The sequence below is a fragment of the Mytilus trossulus genome, chromosome 7, assembly GCF_036588685.1.
Source record: "Mytilus trossulus isolate FHL-02 chromosome 7, PNRI_Mtr1.1.1.hap1, whole genome shotgun sequence".
Taxonomy (NCBI): Eukaryota; Metazoa; Mollusca; class Bivalvia; order Mytilida; family Mytilidae; genus Mytilus; species Mytilus trossulus.
In genome coordinates, this window is record NC_086379.1 from 23,089,271 (window position 1) to 23,109,486 (window position 20,216).

Consider the following 20,216-nt stretch of genomic DNA (forward strand, 5'->3'; position numbering starts at 1 on the left):
TAACCAAAACAAGAACTCGTTATACAACTACTCTCACTAACCAGTTTTGAACACTTATAAATAATATAACTATAACACAGGGGAAATCCGTGGTCTCGACGAAAGAAATTTAATGATATATGTAAAGCGTTGACAATTATTTGTTCAAGGAAAAATGGAGCAAGACCCTGATTATATACTAGTAGCAGCATTGGACTTTGGAACAGCATATTCAGGTGAAGGTACGTTAAGGTTCATCATAACAAATTTTGAAAAAACAAAAAAAAAATATTTAAAAATATTTCTGCCCAACAATTTATGACTTATTACATATCAATGTGTTCGTCATGGTCATTTCTATCATAATGTCACATTTATTTAAATATAAAATGTCAAATAAAAGTAATATAATACCAAATGTAAGTCCTTTTGTAGAAAAAATGCCCTGTATATCTTCTGTCTTCTAAAACTATAAAAAATAAACAAAAACATTCTTTGTAACTATATCTATGTGCTACAAAGGTTGTTTAATACATTAATTGCTTGATTTCAATTAAATTCTAATGTTAGTGTTTGGTTTTTATTTGAAAAAAGATATGAAATCTTCCATCTTGGAACTACTTTTGGGAAAAGTATGGAAAGCATGTTTTCAAAATCATTGAATAATAAAATTTTATATAATATAAATGAAGTGAAAAAGTTAACTTGGTCAGTGATTTAAATTGTACGTTTTTTTTATCAAAGCAATAAACTACATCATTGGATAAAGATTTTTTTTTTTTTTTTGTTGGTAAAATCAGACAATATAATTTTTAATGCTTATTACCTCCCATTTTACATATTAAATTTAAGTATGTATACCAACAGTCAGCAAAACATTATGAATTATGGGCATTTATTCCATGCAAAAGACCATACATTGAACATAATTTGTTTGAATCCATAGAGTTTTTTTTCTTGATTCTATTGTTCTCTCTGCCAATCATACCAACAATGTCATATACATTTTATATTTGAAATTGTTTGGATTATTTGATTTGATTATCTAGATCAAGCTCAGACATTGATTTTTTTGTAGTGTTGTTGTAGAATTCAATTATTTGTGAGGAAAACATCCTCATGAAGCTATTGGTGCATATTAAATTATCATATAGTACTTACATCTATAAATCAATCAATTTCAAAGAGGAATTTGTAAAATCCTCTAGCAAATGATCAATCTCATAAGGTTCATCACAGTCTTCATATAGAACTTCATATACAGCATCTTTGTCTCCATCTTTATTCTTGATAACAGAAATAACCCTGCCTTTATACCACTTTCTGTTGCTGTTTTCCTCCACCCATTCATGTACTATTTCTCTCCCTACAAATTGTGGTCCAGAACATTTGCGTCTTGATCTGAAAATAAAAGAAAAACAAATTATTTTTAAACTTCAATAACAATTTTAAAAACAATTTTATCATATAAGAACATGGGATGATGGCATTTTTTCTTTATATAATAAATCAACATTTATATGTGTAAACTCTGAATAGGGGAACTTTAATTTGTGTATACCAAGGCCATAACTATTCTTTTAATCACCTGGTTATATGAATTGTCATTAAATTTATTGAAACTTTTTTGTAGAATTATAAGTAAGATATTTTCATCAAAAACACTGTTTTTCTACTTGATGCTAATCCTTTTTTTCTCAAAAGTAACCTACTAAATTACACATAGCACCATGATGGGTGCCACATGTGGAACAGGATCTGCTTACACTGCAAGACGATCACAGTTCAAACCCAGTTTTTGGTGGGGTTGGTAATGATTGTCTTTAGTTTTCTATGTTGTGTTTTGTGAGAAGTTGTCTTTACAACCTAGAGTCTTTGCAATGCTGTTATCCGTTTATTTTGAAATTATGATTTGAAAACTCTTTGGCATTTTTCTAATGTCTTTTGCAACCATACAAAATGAACTGCTACTTTTGATTTTTAGTACACATTTAAATAATGTTATATTTTATAATAATTTTACCTTTTAGCAATTTTACTGGTTGTTGTTACCACTGGTTCATCTATCTCTGTGTCACTTTCAACTGTCAAGGATTTTCTCTGTTTTTTCTTTACTTTACCAGATGTCTGTTGACTTGAAGTGCTTCCTAAATATGGTACCTCAGTGTACTGAAATAATAAATGAAAATGTAATAAAAGCTACTAATTACCTGATTGGTTGTTGATTTTTTTTTTCTCATGTATAATTTCTACAGTACACAATAGGAAATTTTATATTTTTAGTGTGTTGTGCAAAATATCAGAACAAAATGTATGTTACCATCATAATTTCAATAAATTAAGTGGACAAAGCCACAATTATTTCAATCCCAATAATTCAATTCTATTCACATTATACAATAAAACAATTTGCACTGTTGTTGTAGTATTAATTGCTCAATGCTTTATACTATTTTCTGCATTGTGTGAAAACTCTGAATGCCTATATTGCATGCATCAATAAATATATAAAAAAACAGCCTTATTTTAATACTATTCAGTCTATTGTTGTTCCCCCGTCTACATATACATCAGTTCCAAATACATAATAGTATTTGACTAAATGGGTTTTAACAGTTTAATAGTCAATGCTTTGGTAATGCTATATTTATACTAACCAACTTATTTTTTACTATAAATTTGTATATACTTTTACTCAAAATCAATATATAGATATAGGAACATGTGGTATGAGTGCCAATAAGACAACTCCCCATCCAAATCTACATATATATTTAAAAACAAACTAAGAACAAAACTCTCTCAGGTAAACTTCAGCTAAAAAAGATTTAGCTATTATATATGCCACTTTTGATTGTATCAATATTCACATATAAGTACAATATAGGAATTTTTGGGGGGACATGACTGTACATGTGGAAGATTATTCCTACACATTAAAAAGAAAGCAAAATAAACGCGTAAAACACTTCCTTACCCATATGCCAGGTTCTCTTATTCCTGGATATTTATCATAGCGTGGTGAAACTAACTCTGGAAGTAAAGCATTATGGTAAAATGCTGTTAATTTAGGTATCATCTTGGTTTGCCATAGTACTCTGTCCTTGTATATTCTTTCTATATGTATATCATATGGATTTAATGTTCGCACCACAAAATCTATCCATGGTAAATTGCATACATTCAACAAACCCTGGCATTGAAAGTAATAGTTATGGTTTGTTTTCAGTTTTAAGTTGTTTGATATATTTTCTAGGCAAAAGTTTTTTACTGACATTGAAGCTTGTGTCAAATTTATGTTCTTGTCATGAACTAGATTTTTAATTTCAATAAGTCCTTTAGCATTGTTTTCAGTGACTACACCATCTGGACTTCCTCCTAAAAATTTATGATGTTTGTCAATGACAAGTCCTGATTGTTCAACCTTGGTGTGTATATTTTGTTTCTGTTTGATATTGACATACTCAGTGATGGTAACTTTTTCCTCTTTTAACCCAATTCTTGTAGCTTTGTTGCCTTTGAATGTACTGTATAGAAGTTGTTTAATCAATGGTGCTATTTTTATTTTTGAATTTATTTTTACAACTGAGCCAAAATTTGATGCTGTAATGCGTTTTTTTCTTTCATCTTTCCAAATTTCGGAACATATTTGAGACGTACTGTTTTTTTCAATTTTTATGATTTCAGCCTCAGGAATATCTATGTTTTTATTCAAAAAGTTAACTTTTAATTTTTCTAATTCTTCAGATGCAATATCGGTTTCAACCTGTAAAGATTCTTTTCCATAATGCTGTTTTGCTTTCTTTGTATTCGATTCTTTTAATGATGACATTTTTCTTTTCCAACGATTTTCTTTAATAGTGTTCTTGTCTTTTGTGGTATTGTTGTTGATAATGCATTGATTGCGCTGTTCATATAATTTTTCAAAATAGGCACCAGGTGTTGATTCAGTTGCTTGCTCCCACACATTTGGAGACCAAGTGGGCCCTTTGTTAAACCTTAAAGCTGTGGCATAGCATCGTGTATGCCATGATCCTCTATTGCAGTGGTTTAGTATCTTTCCCCCATCAAATTTTGTTCTCATATGCATCCAGCACTCCGCCAAATTTGTTGTAAAGTTTCCTAATAAAGATTTAGCCTTACGTGCAACATTGTTCAGGAGGAGAGCAAGATCCTGTCTCATTCCAGATTGTAAATCATTATTGGAAAGCATATATGAGCCTCTGGACTGCTCTTGAGCCTGTAAGGATGTTCCTTCAGTCCACATTTCCGATTGTTGGCGTAAAATGTCCTCGTCACCATTATCATCATCATTATCATCATCAACTGCGACTGATTGTGCTCCATTACTGTTTTTTTTATCTGAAGTTTGTTTTGCCTTGCAAAAATCTTCATTGCATCTAGTGTGATCACCATATATGTGTGATGTTGTATTTCTTATATCGTGTTCTAAGTTTTTGATGGCTAGTGTTTTATTTTTTTCAGAGGACCTTCGTCTTATGGAACACTTGACAGCACTAACAATTCTAATTCTTGTTCTTTTGCACAACTTGCCTTTCCCTTTATAACTTGGATTTTCGTTTACTAAATTTTCTAAATTACCCCTCAGACACTTGGTTATGTGATTAGCACATTCCAGCTTTTTAACCAATTTTCCCCATACAGGTACTCGTTCCATAATTTGTGCATGAATGGAGGAGTCGCCATCTGCAATAAAATGCATATAACGTACTCCAAAATCGTTAGCCTTCAAAAAACCTTCCACAATTATGTCAGACTCCATAGATTGACTGGATTGAGTCCAGTTTTTGAAGCATTCATGGTCTTTTGGTGTTAAACCTAGGGAGTCACATCTGTTGCAAATGTAGCAGTACTTATTTCTAATCCCTATGTGCAAGATGTTTTTAGTTTCTGCACCAATTACAACGGCAACACCTCCAAGAGCATTATATGAGTGTTTGTGTGATCTTTTACTCCATCCACCATCACAAATAACTGTTATCGATGGAATATCTAGAAGGAAATTTTTATTTATTAAAGTTATGATAGTATGATACTAAACCCCAAACAGGGGGACTGTGCCTGATATTCATATGATGAAGACATAAACTTTCAATTAGTTAAATTGAGGTCTGGAGCTGGCATGTCAGTTAACTGCTAGTAGTCTGTTGTTTTTTATGTATTATTGTCATTTTATTTGTGTATATTTTTTACATCTTCTGACCTTTTTTAATCATGTTTGATTTTTATTTCAGTTTCTTGTGTGTAATTCTGAGTTTACATGTGTATTATCAGCTCTTAATAAAGCAGGATGAATGACCATGAGTGTTATTTTATATCTATGAAATCGGATTAATCCACTATAAAATCAGAATGGACGTTACAAAATTTAATGTGAATCTTATGCCTTGTGTTGATACTACAGTCCTATGGTCTCTACACACTGAATAAGCAATGTAACAAGTTTTCAGGGGCCATATAAATTGTGGAGCCTTATTCCAGTTAAAGAGAAGAATCACAATCTTTGTGCTAAACCACTGGCCAATCAGGGTTTCTTAAATTTCTGTTTGTAAAAATCATCTGTACAGGCCAACATAATAATAAATGTTACTTAATATTTCATGAAATTGACATTCAGTTCTGTAGATTGCAAAGTTTATTGTGAAGACTTTTAAATCATTAAAAAATATTATGTGGAGCCCAATACATTGCAATAACAAATACTGGTCAATATATACATTTGGGCCCCTATAATACAGGTGCTAATGGGTCTTTTGCTTTTGGTGATTTTTTACATTCTGGAAGGTTAGTTCTCTAGTATGAAAAAACATTTTCTTTATAAAAATTTATAATTCATTATATTGTGATTGTCCAACAACATTATTAAGTTGCAGAAAGATGAAGTTTAATAAATAGGGGCCCTTTAACTGCCTTAGAGGGTCCCAACTCTGGTCATATTTCATTGATTCCCTAAATAATCAACTATTTTTTTTCAGCAAAAGTGCGCCTATCTATCTCTTACAACATACAACTAGAGGCTCTCAAGAGCCTGTATCGCTCACCTGTTACTGTATTTACTGATGTCGGTCATCTTGGTTGGTAGGTGGGGTCATTAGACACTTTTTTTTTAAACAGATACCCCAGTAATGATTGTGGCCAAGTTTGTTTAAATTTGGCCCATAGTTTCAGAAAAACAGATTTTTGTACAAGTTACAAAAATGACGAAAGGTGTTCAATATTGACTATAAAGGGCAATAACTCCTAAAGGGGTCCTCAAACAATTTTGATCATGTTGACTTATTTGTAGATCTTACTTTGCTGAACAGTATTGCTGTTTACAGTTTATCCCTATCTATAATAGTATTCAAGATAATAACCAAAAACTGCAAAATTTCCTTAAAATTAAAAATTTTAGGGCAGCAACCCAACAACGAGTTGTCGAATTCATCTGAATATTTGTGAGTGGAAAGATCTTATTCTGATGGACATTTAAATCTTGAAAGATTTGCCCTAAATGTCTTAGTTTCAAATATATAATTCAAAAACTGCATTTTACCGCTATGTTCTAATTTTAGCCATGTCGGCCATTTTGTTTGGTAGGCGGGGTCATGGGACACATTTTTTTTAACTATATACCACAATGATAATTGTGGCCAAGTTTGGTTAACTTTGGCCATGTAGTTTCAGAGAAGAAGATTTTTGTACAAGTTACAAAAAATAACGAAAAGTTGTTAAAAATTGACTATAAAGGGCAATAACTCCTTAAGGGGTTGACTGAAAATTTTGGTCATGTTGACTTATTTGTAGGTCTTACTTTGTTGAACATTATTGCTGTTTACAGTTTATTTCTATCTGTAATAGTATTCAAGATAATAGCCAAAAACTGCAAAATTTCCTTAAAATAACCAATTCAGGGGCAGCAACCCAAGAACAAGTTATCCCATTCGTCTGAAAATTTCAGGACAAATAGATCTTGACCTGATCAACAATTTTACCCCATGTCAGACGACAGACACAGACGGACGCCAAGTGATGAGAAAAGCTCACTTGACCTTTCAGGTCAGGTGAGCTAAAAATGTACATTTTATAGTTGCTATTGAACATTATTCAAACAATAGCCTCTGGCCTTTGCTAGTATTGTATTATTTTAATTTTAGTTTCTTGTGTACAATTTGGAAATTAGTATGGCGTTCATTAACACTGAACTAGTATATATTTGTTTAGGGGCCAGCTGATGGACGCCTCTGAGTGCTGGAATTTCTCGGTACATTAAAGACCTGTTGGTGACCTTCTGCTACTTGTTTTTTCTGTTGTCGGGTTGTTGTCTCTTTGACACATTCCCAATTTCCATTTAAATTTTTATTAATAATAAATCGATCAATCTTTTTACATATTTTACAAATGTTACTGTCATGACTGTTACACTTTTTGGGTTTTGGAGGGTTTTTTTTAATTTTATTTTATAATGATTGTCATTTTTCAATGATTATAGTTTTGTAAGGTATATATGAATAACTGTATTTAAATTATGCACACCTTCATGATATCTATTCTTTTCTATTGCTATCTTTTTTTCCAAGTCTATGGCCGATGACATTTCTTCTTCTACCATCACTTTCCACCACTGATTAATTTCTTTTTCAATAACACTGAATGTGTTCTGTCCCATAGTTGGGGAATCCATGCTTGCCAATTGTTCATTTAGATGAGCTAAACCATTCCCGCTTACTATTGAACCCCACACAGCTCTGACATTGATGTCGTAGTGACGTGTTCCAACATTTAACAATTTTGGGCTAGTCTCAAAATGAAATTTGTTTCCACATCCCGTACATTTGGCAGCGAGAATTACAGCAAGTCAAAAATGAGCTACCTGAGATTCCAAAATTATTGGAACTGCACCTGATATAGCCTTTTCTCTAGCTTTATCACAAAGAATAGCATGACACGTTATCTCGGAAACATGTTTTTGCAAACACTGTAAGTTTATTATTCTGTATCCTGTTGCTGCTATATTGTTAATTTCAACACTTCTAAGTACTCCATCGACAGACCTGTACACCTGGAATTTCTTCTTTATACTTGGCTTTAACAGTTTAATAATCATTCTGTTGTTAGCAATTGCTCTACGCTTCTTTATTATTCTAACTCCAGTCCCTTCTTTCAAAGTACACTTGAACACATGTTTTACATTGCCTGAACCTACTCGTATTCTTTGTCGTTTTGCTCGGTGTTTACCAGGAGCCAAACCAAATATTCGGGACTCTTTCTTTATTCTCGCCATTGTGTAAACCACAATAAATAAATTGAAAATAACTATCTACAATGTAACCTATTGTAATGGCAACCAGTTGCTCTCCATAGGAAGTACAACTATAAATTCATATTAAACAACAGACACTTTTTTTGAAATAATATTTTTATTAATCTTTCATGTCAAACAGATAACTGTATATGCTGTAATATAAAACAAAATTCATTTAGAAGAATAAAAATTGTATGACCTCGTCATACATGATCAATAGATCAACGGACATAAAATGGGCTTCATGGGAGATCGAATGAATGATTTTGTAATCAGTTCATGCATTTCAACCTAAAACATAGTATCTTACCACAAGTCAATCTGTTTTTCAAATATTAATAACTGTTTTACTAAATTTCATTTGGTTTCGCTTTGTGAAGATCAGTGATCAGCCTGTCAACAACTTCCGCTAAAATCAGGATATCACTACGCCTAAATATTCCCTACAAAAATACCGATAATTTATAGAATTTATGATCGTTTCCAATCAAAAATTATATTAATGTGAATTTTTGTATGATTTATTAAATAATATTTTATTCATCATAAAAAATCAATCATTGTAATTGTGCGTAGGAATATGGAACTTTAAACAGAAAGTAGAGACGAAGACAAACCAAAACAAACTGCTACACATGATTTTAATTTAGGTTTTACATGGTAATTGAAATTGCGATTGTGCATTGAACACGACTAACATGATCCTTTAGTTAGAAAAAAATCAATATTAACTAAAAAAAATCCTATTTATGAAAGGTTAATAATATTGATAAAGTTACTTTTGCACTATGCTGAAAAAAATGGCCACCTCCATGATTTCTCACATGTTGGTACGCAAATTGACGTTTTAATTCATTTATCCCAATTTAAGGACATTATCAAGTCTTGTATCCCATAGATGTAAACCCAAGGTATTGTAAATTTATTTAATATATATTTGAAACCCTCCTATATATGCGTCCCATTTTTTTTCCAGAGCTGTGTATGAAAAAATCTACCGTTGATTTCTTTGTTTTATAACTTTTAATCAATAACTTCTCATGCTTTTGCCATTGGCTCATTATACAAAATGGGACAAATATTTGTAGGAAACAACTGGAAATCAATGTTTGGATATGATATAATATAATTTTTAGGGCATTGAAAAGTCGGCCATTTTTTTATTCTTCAACAATTCTGTTTGTTATGATGAACCTTAAATATTTAAATCTTCAATATTAACCACAAGTTTTGTAATCATGCACCTTCAGATTAGCATTTTCCAATGAAATGCAGAAAAAAGGATATACTTTTTGTTACCTATTTCACGAATAATTTTTGGCAAACGATCGTCTAATTCTGGTTATATTTTTATATATTTTCCTACAGTTTACGAATAATTGTCTTAAAAAAATGGAAAGATATCCGAAAATTTAATTATTTAAAATTCTTGCATCTCAAAGAGAAGTGTGCATTCATATCTATATTTTCCCAAAGGAGTAGGTCCGGTAAGGGCCGATTTTGGCCTCAAATTTCAGGTTCATCGAACGAAAGATTTTTGACACTTTTTTAAAACTTAAGTGTCTATTTAAATTGATTCAACTACTTCATGTAAAAGATTTTTTTAACTGATTTAGTCATTAAAAACGCTTCGATTCAAGCTTAAATATGAAAAATCTATCAAATATGCCAAAAACGTCACTTTTCAGATGGTTTTTGTCAAAAACGAAAGTGGCCGCATCCGTGTTCATCCTCATCTTTTATATATGTTATGTATTATCATCAAATATAACTTGCATTTCAAAATTATGAACGAACATGGATGCAGCCACTTTCATTTTAGACGGAAACCGTCTAAAATTTAACTAAAATGCTCAAATTGTGAAGATTTGAAATGATGCATTGTATTGTCAAAAACAGCCCATATTTATGTAGCAGAAGCATTCTACTTTCCATTAAATAGCTAAAAGATTACATTTTCATACTTTTGTAAAACTGCTATATTTTGGGGCCAAAAAGGGATCTTACTGAACCTACTCCTTTGATGTAGTATGCCTTCGCTTTTTTAACAGAATCCATGTGTCATTAATGTGGTTGTGCAACAGTTCACCCATTAGGAACAACCAACTATATAACGATAAAAAATATATTTTTTAGAAAGTAAATAATGATCTAATCATAGAAGACATAACAGGAAAACCAATGGCAGCTTTAGATGTGTTCACTCTGTCAATTAAAGCACTTGTTAACCATTTGCTGGAACTTCTAGAAAAACAAGGGACTGGTGTAAAACCCGAAGAAATACGCTGGGTTCTGACTGTTCCTGCTATCTGGACTGATAGTGCCAAACAGTTTATGAGGAAAGGCGCAGTTCAGGTATATTAATTTATTTTTAATTTCTAGTTGATAACTGATGAAAGATGTAAAGTCCAGAAATATCCTACATTTCCATTATCATGATACCACAATAAAGCTAGACATTCATAGGTCCGAAATGTTTATTACTTGTTTTATATGAATGCGTGATAAATGTTTCAGTCTGCAATCTAATTGTTTCTTGAGTAACTGCGTACGTGTCAAATTCTTGACATTTCATGTGATCATTTAGAAATTGAAAACACAGTCACTGTACAATTCTGTGTTGATATGCACATTCGTTGTAAAGAAACTATCATGTATAAATAAGGAGTTCAAAGTTCGTCCTTTTCTTTTTAATATTAAGAAACAACCCAGCCAATTGTAACTACGTGTAATGATGGCGATTTTTTCTTTTTTTTTCTTTTCCTAATAACATTAAGTGGAGTTGTGACGATTAACGTTAAATGCAGTGGTGAAGATTAATATTTAAAATTTCGTGTATATTACCCATCATATTTACATTTTGGTTCATTTATAGGCTGGAATACCGGAAAATAAACTGTACATAGCTCTAGAACCGGAAGCAGCATCTATATTCTGTCAATACCTACCAACGGAAAAACTCAACGGAGCTGATTTTAAAATGGCCAAACCAGGAACAAAATACATGGTCGTTGATCTTGGAGGTATGCTGAAAGTGATATTTTTATGAAATAAAACAGGTTTCCAGCTTATTATGTATTCAATAGAATTGCTGTTATGCAATTGTTATCATCTCTAAAATAGATTTATTTAAGCATGTAACGTGAAATACAACACCATGCAATTCTTATGCATATTTTGAAGAATTGATAATGACCACTATATATTGTTGCACTGTATCAAATAAATGGATAAGGACATCGTTTTAATTGTGTGCAAAATCATAAACTGGAACAATAAAAAAGAGAATGAAAAGAAAATAGTAAATTTAAAAGGGGCACTACGAGATTTATATATATATATAAATATAGATTATATTAAAAAAAATCACTTGCTCTGTTTTATTACTCATGAACTCGAAACTTCAGCAGCCAGTTTAGTTCAATTTTGTCAAAATAAGATAAGAAACATCGATGATGAATAATTCACTTATCTATATTTATGTTTATAACGGATGATATGGCCGTCGGCGGTAATCTCTAATCGTCGATAGTTGGTAAGATGGCGTCTAGACTAAAACATACACGAAACGGTGATACATATTATAACCATACAACAACAACGTATATATGTTCCGGACCATATGAGTATTTGGACCATACGCGTATGGTCATGACCATATGCGTATACTCATATGGTCGGACCATATGAGTATAATACTCGTTTGGTTATTAACGGGCCGGACCATATGAGTATTTGGACCATATAGGTATATATATTTTTTTCAAATTACATTATAAACGTTTCAATAATACAAAAACTTTATCTAAAAAAACAGTGATGGTTTAAAACATGACAATTTCGGTAATTGTATAATAAAAAAAAATACGTAAAATTTAATATTGATGCCATAGTTAGTTTTCATCGCTAGTTACATTCCTGCATTTAGGTTTGGATGACATTCACTTCCACACCGTATCATAGCTTTTTTGCATTTGCAAGAAATTTGTGCACGATCTTTTTCATTTACACATTTTGTTTGCGAGTGAAAAACAAGCCTTTTTTGCAGCTGCGTTCAGTGATACCGAGGTCTTTGGCAATTCTGATGTCTACGGTGTTTTTAAGAAGCTCTAGATCTCAAATATCGTAAAATGACTGCAATACACCATCTTCACAACACAACTTAAATAAATTAATAGTATGCCACTTTCCAGTGACTTCTTATGTAACAGTTCATTACGAAATTTTTGGAATTTAATTTTTATGTCGACATATTGCCATTACTCGTAATAACAAATCGGTAATGACCATCGGTATAAAATGTGTTTACTTTAAATTTGACAATTAAGTAAAATTAAGTAACTATGTGAAACTTTTTATTATTATTTAGCTTTATCTTTTTATTATAATATAATGATAAAATTACCTTTATGATAGCGTATTTTGAATGATCGGTCATACCATATGAAGAGTTTAGAAGTATGAAAAGTAAACTGTAACAGAGTGTTAATTACCCCGACCATACGCGTATGGTCGGACCATATGAGTATATACCCATATGGTCATGACCATACGCGTATGGTCCAAATACTCATATGGTCCGGAACATATACATACAACGTTTTTTGAAATATGATATCAATCAAATATGAGAATTTAATCGGTGAACATGAATTTGACAGTTTAAATACGTAGAAAAAATCAATGTAATAAAAAAATGTTTTAATTCAAGCAGTTTCAATAATTTTCCTATAAAAAACAGCAGCAGTTTCGGGACGTTACAATCATTCAATATCAATATCTATAAAATAAAATTAATTTTAAATCATACATTTTGCATGCAGGTGGCACAGCTGACTTAACCGTCCATGAAAATGTTTCAAATGAAAATCTGAAAGAGCTATGCAGTGCTACAGGAAACAATTGTGGAGGTACTTCTGTCGATGAAAGATTTTTGCAGATGTTTGTGGATATATTTGGACGTCCAGTGATGAACTTATTAAAGGAAGAGGGCCCGTCTTCATATTTGGATCTGTTTCGCGATTTCGAAACAGTCAAACGAATTATTGAACCAGACAGAAATACAAAAGTAACTATCAGCATACCTTATCCGTCAATAAATAAGTGTTGTTTAAAACTTCTCAATAAAGACATTGATTCCGCTGTAGATGCGTCCATGTATGCAGAAAAAGTTACACTTAAAGGTGGAAAACTCCGAATTGCCCCAGAATTGGTTAAAAATATTTTCAAACCAACAATTGAAAGTATTGTATCTCTCATGAAAGACATTTTTGAGAGAGCGCAATCATCTGATGTATCTCAGATTTTACCGGTTGGTGGCTTTTCTGAATGTTCTCTTCAAGATGCAATTAAGCGAGCTTTTTCGGATAAAAGAATTATAAATCCAGATGAAGCTGGTTTGGCTGTTCTAAAAGGAGCTTGTCTGTTCGGCCACAAACCGGATTATATTACATCTCGTGTTATGCGGTTCACCTACGGCACAGGAATAAGTTTACCTTTTGATGCGAACATTCACGACAAGGAACATCTCGTCAGAGAGGAAGATGGAGAAGAATTTTGTGATGGCCTATTTGATGTTATAGTCCGCAAAAATGACACAGTTGATATTGGTACCGCAATAGAACACAATTTCACCGTAGATTGCAATGATGAAGAACCGTGGGAACTCTCACTTTATGCATCGACTAATGAGAAACCTATGTACGTGGACGAAAAAGGTTGTACTCTTCTGGGTTCTATGAAGATTTCGTTCTCAAAAGCAGGTGATCCAGAACGAGAATTTAGAGTAGCGTTTCTGTTCGGTAATACTGAGTTGGGTGTTACAGCAACCGATATACTTAAGAACAGCACGGATCGTCGTTTAAGAAAACAACGTCGGTATGCCTGAAGAGACATGTCGGTCCATTCGGCCTTAACATTGAGAAAAATCTCTATGCTTCGGCTTTATGACAAGTGAACCAATTTAAACGACAAAGTCATAGAACTAATTTACGCTAAAACAAACATCCATAATAAAATATAACAAGCCGCATATAAACAACAATATTAAAGTATAGTCTCCTGGCTTTGGACAACACGTAACGCAGTACTCCTTCACAAAGTACATATTATATTATGCCTCGGACTATTTTGTAATCTTCTTAGCTGTTTCAATAGACAGACGCAAATTTGAACCTCTAAAATATGTAATCCAAAGCCTGCACTATTCAGGAAGTTTTAGAAGGTATGTTTCTAAATTCACATATTTTAACGTATCGAGTAAAATTGTCCTAAAACATTGCACAAAAATCAATGAAAATGCAGACTGTAAATCATGGAGTGATTTGAGCACCAGTGAAGGTTGAAGAAAATAAAATTATAAACTAATTCCATTCCTGAACATATATCGGTAAATAAGCCAAAATAAAATAATCAAATAAAACAACAAAGGTGGATAATGATTATAATGATGTCCATATTTTCACGGTCATCACAAGATGTCGGATGGAAAATTAGGTCAGTATTTGTATTGTCTGTTTAAGTGTTTCTAAAGCATTTTCTTTACAAAGCATACATTGGTACGATGTAAATGTATAAAAGAATCACACGGAAATCACATATTACTACCGAGAAATGTGTACGAAACAGGAAATTGGATTTGAAAAAATCGCTAAGATGATCGTAAATCGTAAGTAAAATATTTTCAAGATGACCGTAACACAAAACAAGGATGACCGTGATTGGTAAAAAGATGACCGTAATTTATAAAGGATGACCGTAATTTATAAAGGATGACCATCGATTCTAACAGATATCCGTATTTGTATTACCTTTTTTTGTATCAAATAATTGATTGTGTTGGTATAAAACGTATTTATAAGACTGCATTATCCTATAGGTAGAAGAAAATAAGACTTGCTTCAAATACATAGTTCACCAACTGTATTAAATCGTATCCGAATGAAAGAGGAATCTTGCTAGCTTTGAACATGAGCTATCTTGTAGACAATGTGCTTACTATGTAAACATTTTAACCTGCCTGTAACTTGTAACCCAAGGAAACAGGTGTATATATGTTGCACCTGCTTTGCACGATAGTGTTGCATATATATTATTGGAGGGCACCAGTAAAAAATCAAATTATACAAGTGAAAACCAAATTATAAATTTAGAAGAACTTACTATAGCATTCAAAAGATGTTCCTCCAATTTTAAAGTCAGTGGCGATTATTTCCAAGAAGGGTGTCCAACGGAATTAAAAATGAACTTTATTAGGTCGTTAGTTTTCTCGTTTGAATTTCTTATACAAATTGTTATTTAGGGGGCCTTTTATACTGACTATGCGGTATGTACATTGATGAAGACCGTCCGGTGACCTATAGTTGTTGATTTTTGTGTTATTTTGGTCTCCAGTGGAGAATTGTCTTTTGGAGAGTTGTCTAATTAGCAATTATACCACATCTTTTCTATATTTATGAACTATTCCAAAATATTGAAGCAAAACTAAAAGAGATAGGGCGATACGAAGACTTCATTTCCGTATTGAAACCCTTATCTAATGGAATATTTACTGAACGTATTGCTTTTCATTTGTTACGGAAGGTTTAATCTCAGTCAAACCAACTGAATGCCGAATAAATTTTGCAGTTCCATCGGATCCGGTGTGGTCAATGGACTGTTTGTATATTTCAAGGCAGATGTTAAGATTTTAATCGGATTCCGCTGGATAATCTCATTCTTCATCAATGTTTTTTTTTTCTTCAACTTTTCTTCGCATCACTGTCGATTTGTATTATATTCTTCCCTACACAGTTTGGAGTTATACAAGGAGATAACATAAGTCCTAACCTGTTTAAGATTTTCATCAATGACCTTCCCAACTATTTGGAAAAATCTCTAGACCATGTAAATATTAATAGGCATATTATCTCTAAATCCTTAAAAACTAGTTCTGTATGCATGTTTTTGAGCATGCTATTAATCTTATTCCTCTATATGGAAGTGAAATTTGGAGCTCACTCAATCCCTTGATAGCAAAATTTAGATATGGAAACCAACTAATTTGCATGGATAAAATGTATTCAAATTTAACTTGTGAAAAGCTACACAGTAAATTTTGTAAATTCATTCTGGTCGGCACAAATAAAAACACAAATTGTGCAGCCTTATTTTTAACTTGGTCGGTTTCCACTGTACTTTTAATTAGTGAGGTCTGTTTTGAATTATTGGCTTAGACTAAAAAATAAGAATAATTTCCTTTATTACAAGATGCATACCAGCATTCAAATCTCTATATTCTCAGTATAAATCGTCATGGTATAGCTTTCTCCAACACATTTTAAATACTTCCTGGTTTTGCAAATCTCAATGAAAGGGAAAATATTTCAAATAATACCATCAGGAAAATATTGAAAGAGACGTGCATACAAATTTTGGAAGGAACAACTGACCAAGAAATCAAAAGGAGAGCTCCGCACTAATGTGACAGTTAAGGATACTTATGGTTTCGAAAAGTATCTATATATATAAATATCATAACAAATTTTAGCGTAGGAGATCATTAACAAAATTGAGGGTGTCATCTCACCATTTGCAGATTAAAATAGAACGATACCAGGGTACTCCTCCAAACCTTAGACCGTATGTCAGCAATGTAATTCTGGTAATATTGAAAATGAAGTTCATTTTCTCTTTTATTGCACAAAATATAACGAAGACAGACACTATTTATATCACATCTGAATCATGTTCCAATTTCATTAACTTAAATTCCCAAGAAAAATTGCTACGGCTGCTGTCTTGTGAGAACTCAACTGTATGAAAAACTTGTGTATATTCTTGGTTAAACACTGCAAATAGCAGATTTATATTCCATGTTTCGCAAAATAAGTTATTGTTGTTATTTAAAAAAATATATTTTTAAAGTGACAGGATTCAGTTTCTCTATTAATTTTTGTTCATCTGCTTCTGACACGAGGAGGATTGCTCTGATTGCCTATCGAAATCAACAGTATATCATACAGCACCGTCCCTTGGTGTCTCCTTTACAGATGAACAAATTTATTGTCATTTGTCTATTATAATATCTGTCACGTTATATAATTTTCAATGTTTGTTGCATATACTTTCATTATTGGTAATTGTATAAATGCCCGCTTTGGGACCCTAATTGGAAAAATAAAATATTTGATTTGTATTCAAATTTTAACGTTGTTATCAATAAATAATTTAATTTTGGATGTAACGCGTCTTCTGATTGGCTGACGTTATTTTGATATGAGCCCAAAGACATAATTTAGTCATGTGACCGTGACGTCATCATCGTTTTTTCATGTTTTTTTATGGTTTAAAATGGAATTTAAAATTGAATTATAAGAAATGACTGTAATATTTTGTTCTGTCTATGAAGAAATAACATAAAAAATGTGATGCACACTGTTAAATAACCCGCTACGCGCGTTATTCAGTGTGCACCAATTTTTTTATGTTATTTCTTCATAGACAGAAAAAAATATTACAGTCATTCCTTGAATATTTAATTATTTACGAGAAATATGCAATTTACTATCATTGTCATAAACTCTAAATACGGCAAATATATGAAAAGAAATTGATAAAACATATTTATAACCGCTAAACGAACCCCTATTGAGACAAACTCGACTAACAGTTATGAATACAAATATGAATATTTATTAGAATTGACGGTCATCCTTAACAATTTACGGTCATCTTTTAACCAATTACGGTCAGTCTTGTTATGAATAGCTAATCCTGGTACGGTCATCTCGATTATGATTTACGGTCATCCTAGCGAACTTTTCAAATCCAAATTCCCGTTTTATACACGTTCCTCGGTAGAGATTTGTGACTTCCGTGTGAATCTTTTATAAATTTTCATCGTATCAAAGTATGCTTTGTAAAAAAAATGATGTAGAAACACCTTAAAGACAATAAAAAAACTGACCTAATTTTTCATCCGACATCTTGGGATGACCGTGAATGCAGTTACGGTCATCAGCTTTACCCCAGTGGATTCTGGGGAAGAAACCTTGGTACAGTAAATTAATCAAACACAGTTACCACAGTGTGGGAACGGAACTGTACGGTTTTCTAATAATTTGGTCATTCGGGAGACTGTCAAGCGGTGCTCCGACATTCGCAAAATAACAAGTTGCTTGATGGAAACTTTGACGAACTCTTATGTTACTATATAACGTTTCTGCTTTAAAATTTAATAGCTCAAACATTCTTTATGTAAATATGAACCAATAAAATAATAAGAAAGATATATGCAAACGTTTTCCTTAGAATGGTGGAGCTCCGTGTAAAACGATCAAAATTTTCACACAACAGCGATCAAAAATGTCAAATAAACATCGAAAAATCAATGTTTGCTACCTGAATTTTCACATGTACCTTTTTTGATATATATATATATAGTCTTACCTGTCTGAAAGTTTCAAAGCCATTGTCCCAGTAGAAATCAAAATTTATTCATTTTCCCCATGTCGGATATTTTTATTGACTGTACAATCGCTCGCAAGTTTACTGTAATATCACTCGGAGCCTTCCTGTACACTCGCTTGGAGCTATTCTTTTCATCGTTTGGCCAATTAGGCTACTCCGAAAGGAGGGTAACATACTTCACCTTGTTATGACTTCACGGTCCAGCTAGCAAGCAAGCTAGTCTATGGGATAAGGGGGGGGGGGGGGGGGGGGGGGGGGGCTATTGATTTTTTTTTCTGGCAAACTGCGTCGAAAAACAATCTATTATTTTCGCGACAAGTCGAAAATAATTTCTTCTTTCAATTTTAGTATTACATAGAGTGGCAGCTCAGAATCAAAAACAAATTATTTTTTCTCCAAAAACTGGAAACAAACTTCTTTTCTCCCAAAAAATCCATATGTTTATGATCATAAGTTAGTATCATGAAGTAAATTTTGTAAAAATAAAGTTCTATATTTTCCGTAACTTACTTATGAATGGACTTTTTCTGCCGGGAAACATTACATTCACTCTGTGGTTAAAGTTTTTCAAATTTTAATAACTTTCTTAAACTATCCTGGGTTTGTACCAAACTTGGACAGAAGCTTGTTTTTGATCATAAGATAGTATCCAGAAGTAAATCTTGAAAAAAAAAAAAATCCATTTTTTTCGTATTTTACTTTTGAATGGACTTAGATTTTCTGCCAGGAAACAACCCATTCACTCTGTGGTTAAAGTTTTTAAAATTTTAATAACTTTCTTATTCTTTTTTTGATTTGTACCAAACTTAGACAGAAGCTTGTTTATGATCAAAAGCTAGTATCTAGAAGAACATTTTGTTAAAGCTTTGTACCTGTGTATCTACATTTTACTTATAAATGGACTTAGTGTTTCTTCCAGTTAACATTACATACAATCTGCAGTTAAAGTTTTTTTTACCTTTATTAGATTCATAAACTATCCTGGACGGAAGCTTCTTATTTACAATCAAAAGATAGTATCAAGAAGAATATTTTCATTGATTTGTTTCCTCTTTTTCGTTGAGCCTGCAATTAGCAACCAAAGTAGGCGAGACAATGGGTTCCGCGGAACCCTTACAATTTTTTTAAAACCTAAATTACACACTCAAAAGTGTTAATGATGTTTGACGCTCAGTTTTATTTGAATGGATGCAGCCTGCATTAGCGGATCCGGTATGAGGGTAGAGGGAGTTTTTGGTGGTTGAAACACCATTTTTTTCCGATTTTTTTTATGTTGTGGACGTTTCATGGTGTTCCGTGGTTTGGGTCCCCTTTTTGCAGAAAGGCGGGATCCACACTTGGTCTGATATCGTCAATGATAGTATGATGATCCGATCATTCATCTGATTTTTTATAGTTTGGTCTTATGCTGTGCTAGTTTTGAAGAGAAATGAGCGCACACAGACATTTTTAACCCTGCCAATTTCTCTATGTACCTGTTTCA

General features: G+C 32.2%; 1 protein-coding gene and 1 long non-coding RNA gene across 2 annotated transcripts; one reads left to right on the forward strand and one right to left on the reverse strand.

Annotated features, from left to right (window-relative positions):
• Window positions 1–358: 358 nt before the first annotated feature.
• On the reverse strand, window positions 359–9,431 carry LOC134726908 (uncharacterized). The gene is made up of 4 exons (XR_010108672.1): window positions 8,595–9,431; window positions 2,003–2,148; window positions 1,141–1,380; window positions 359–448 (listed from the first exon to the last, which is right to left on the reverse strand). It is a non-coding gene; the product is annotated as an uncharacterized LOC134726908 (long non-coding RNA).
• Window positions 9,432–10,424: 993 nt separating this feature from the next.
• Window positions 10,425–14,171, forward strand: LOC134726267 (heat shock 70 kDa protein 12A-like). The gene is made up of 3 exons (XM_063590667.1): window positions 10,425–10,639; window positions 11,160–11,307; window positions 13,108–14,171. Exons 1-3 carry the CDS (start codon window positions 10,466–10,468, stop codon window positions 14,169–14,171), a joined length of 1,386 nt encoding a protein of 461 aa, XP_063446737.1. The 5' UTR covers window positions 10,425–10,465.
• Window positions 14,172–20,216: the final 6,045 nt, after the last annotated feature.

Excerpts from the sequence above, each read along its gene's own strand:
- LOC134726267 (XM_063590667.1), top strand. The coding sequence starts at position 10,466 with ATGGCAGCTTTAGATGTGTTCACTCTGTCAATTAAAGCACTTGTTAAC. Across the intron at positions 10,640-11,159 it reads TGAGGAAAGGCGCAGTTCAG|GCTGGAATACCGGAAAATAA; the intron begins GTATATTAATTT and ends GTTCATTTATAG. Across the intron at positions 11,308-13,107 it reads CATGGTCGTTGATCTTGGAG|GTGGCACAGCTGACTTAACC; the intron begins GTATGCTGAAAG and ends TTTTGCATGCAG.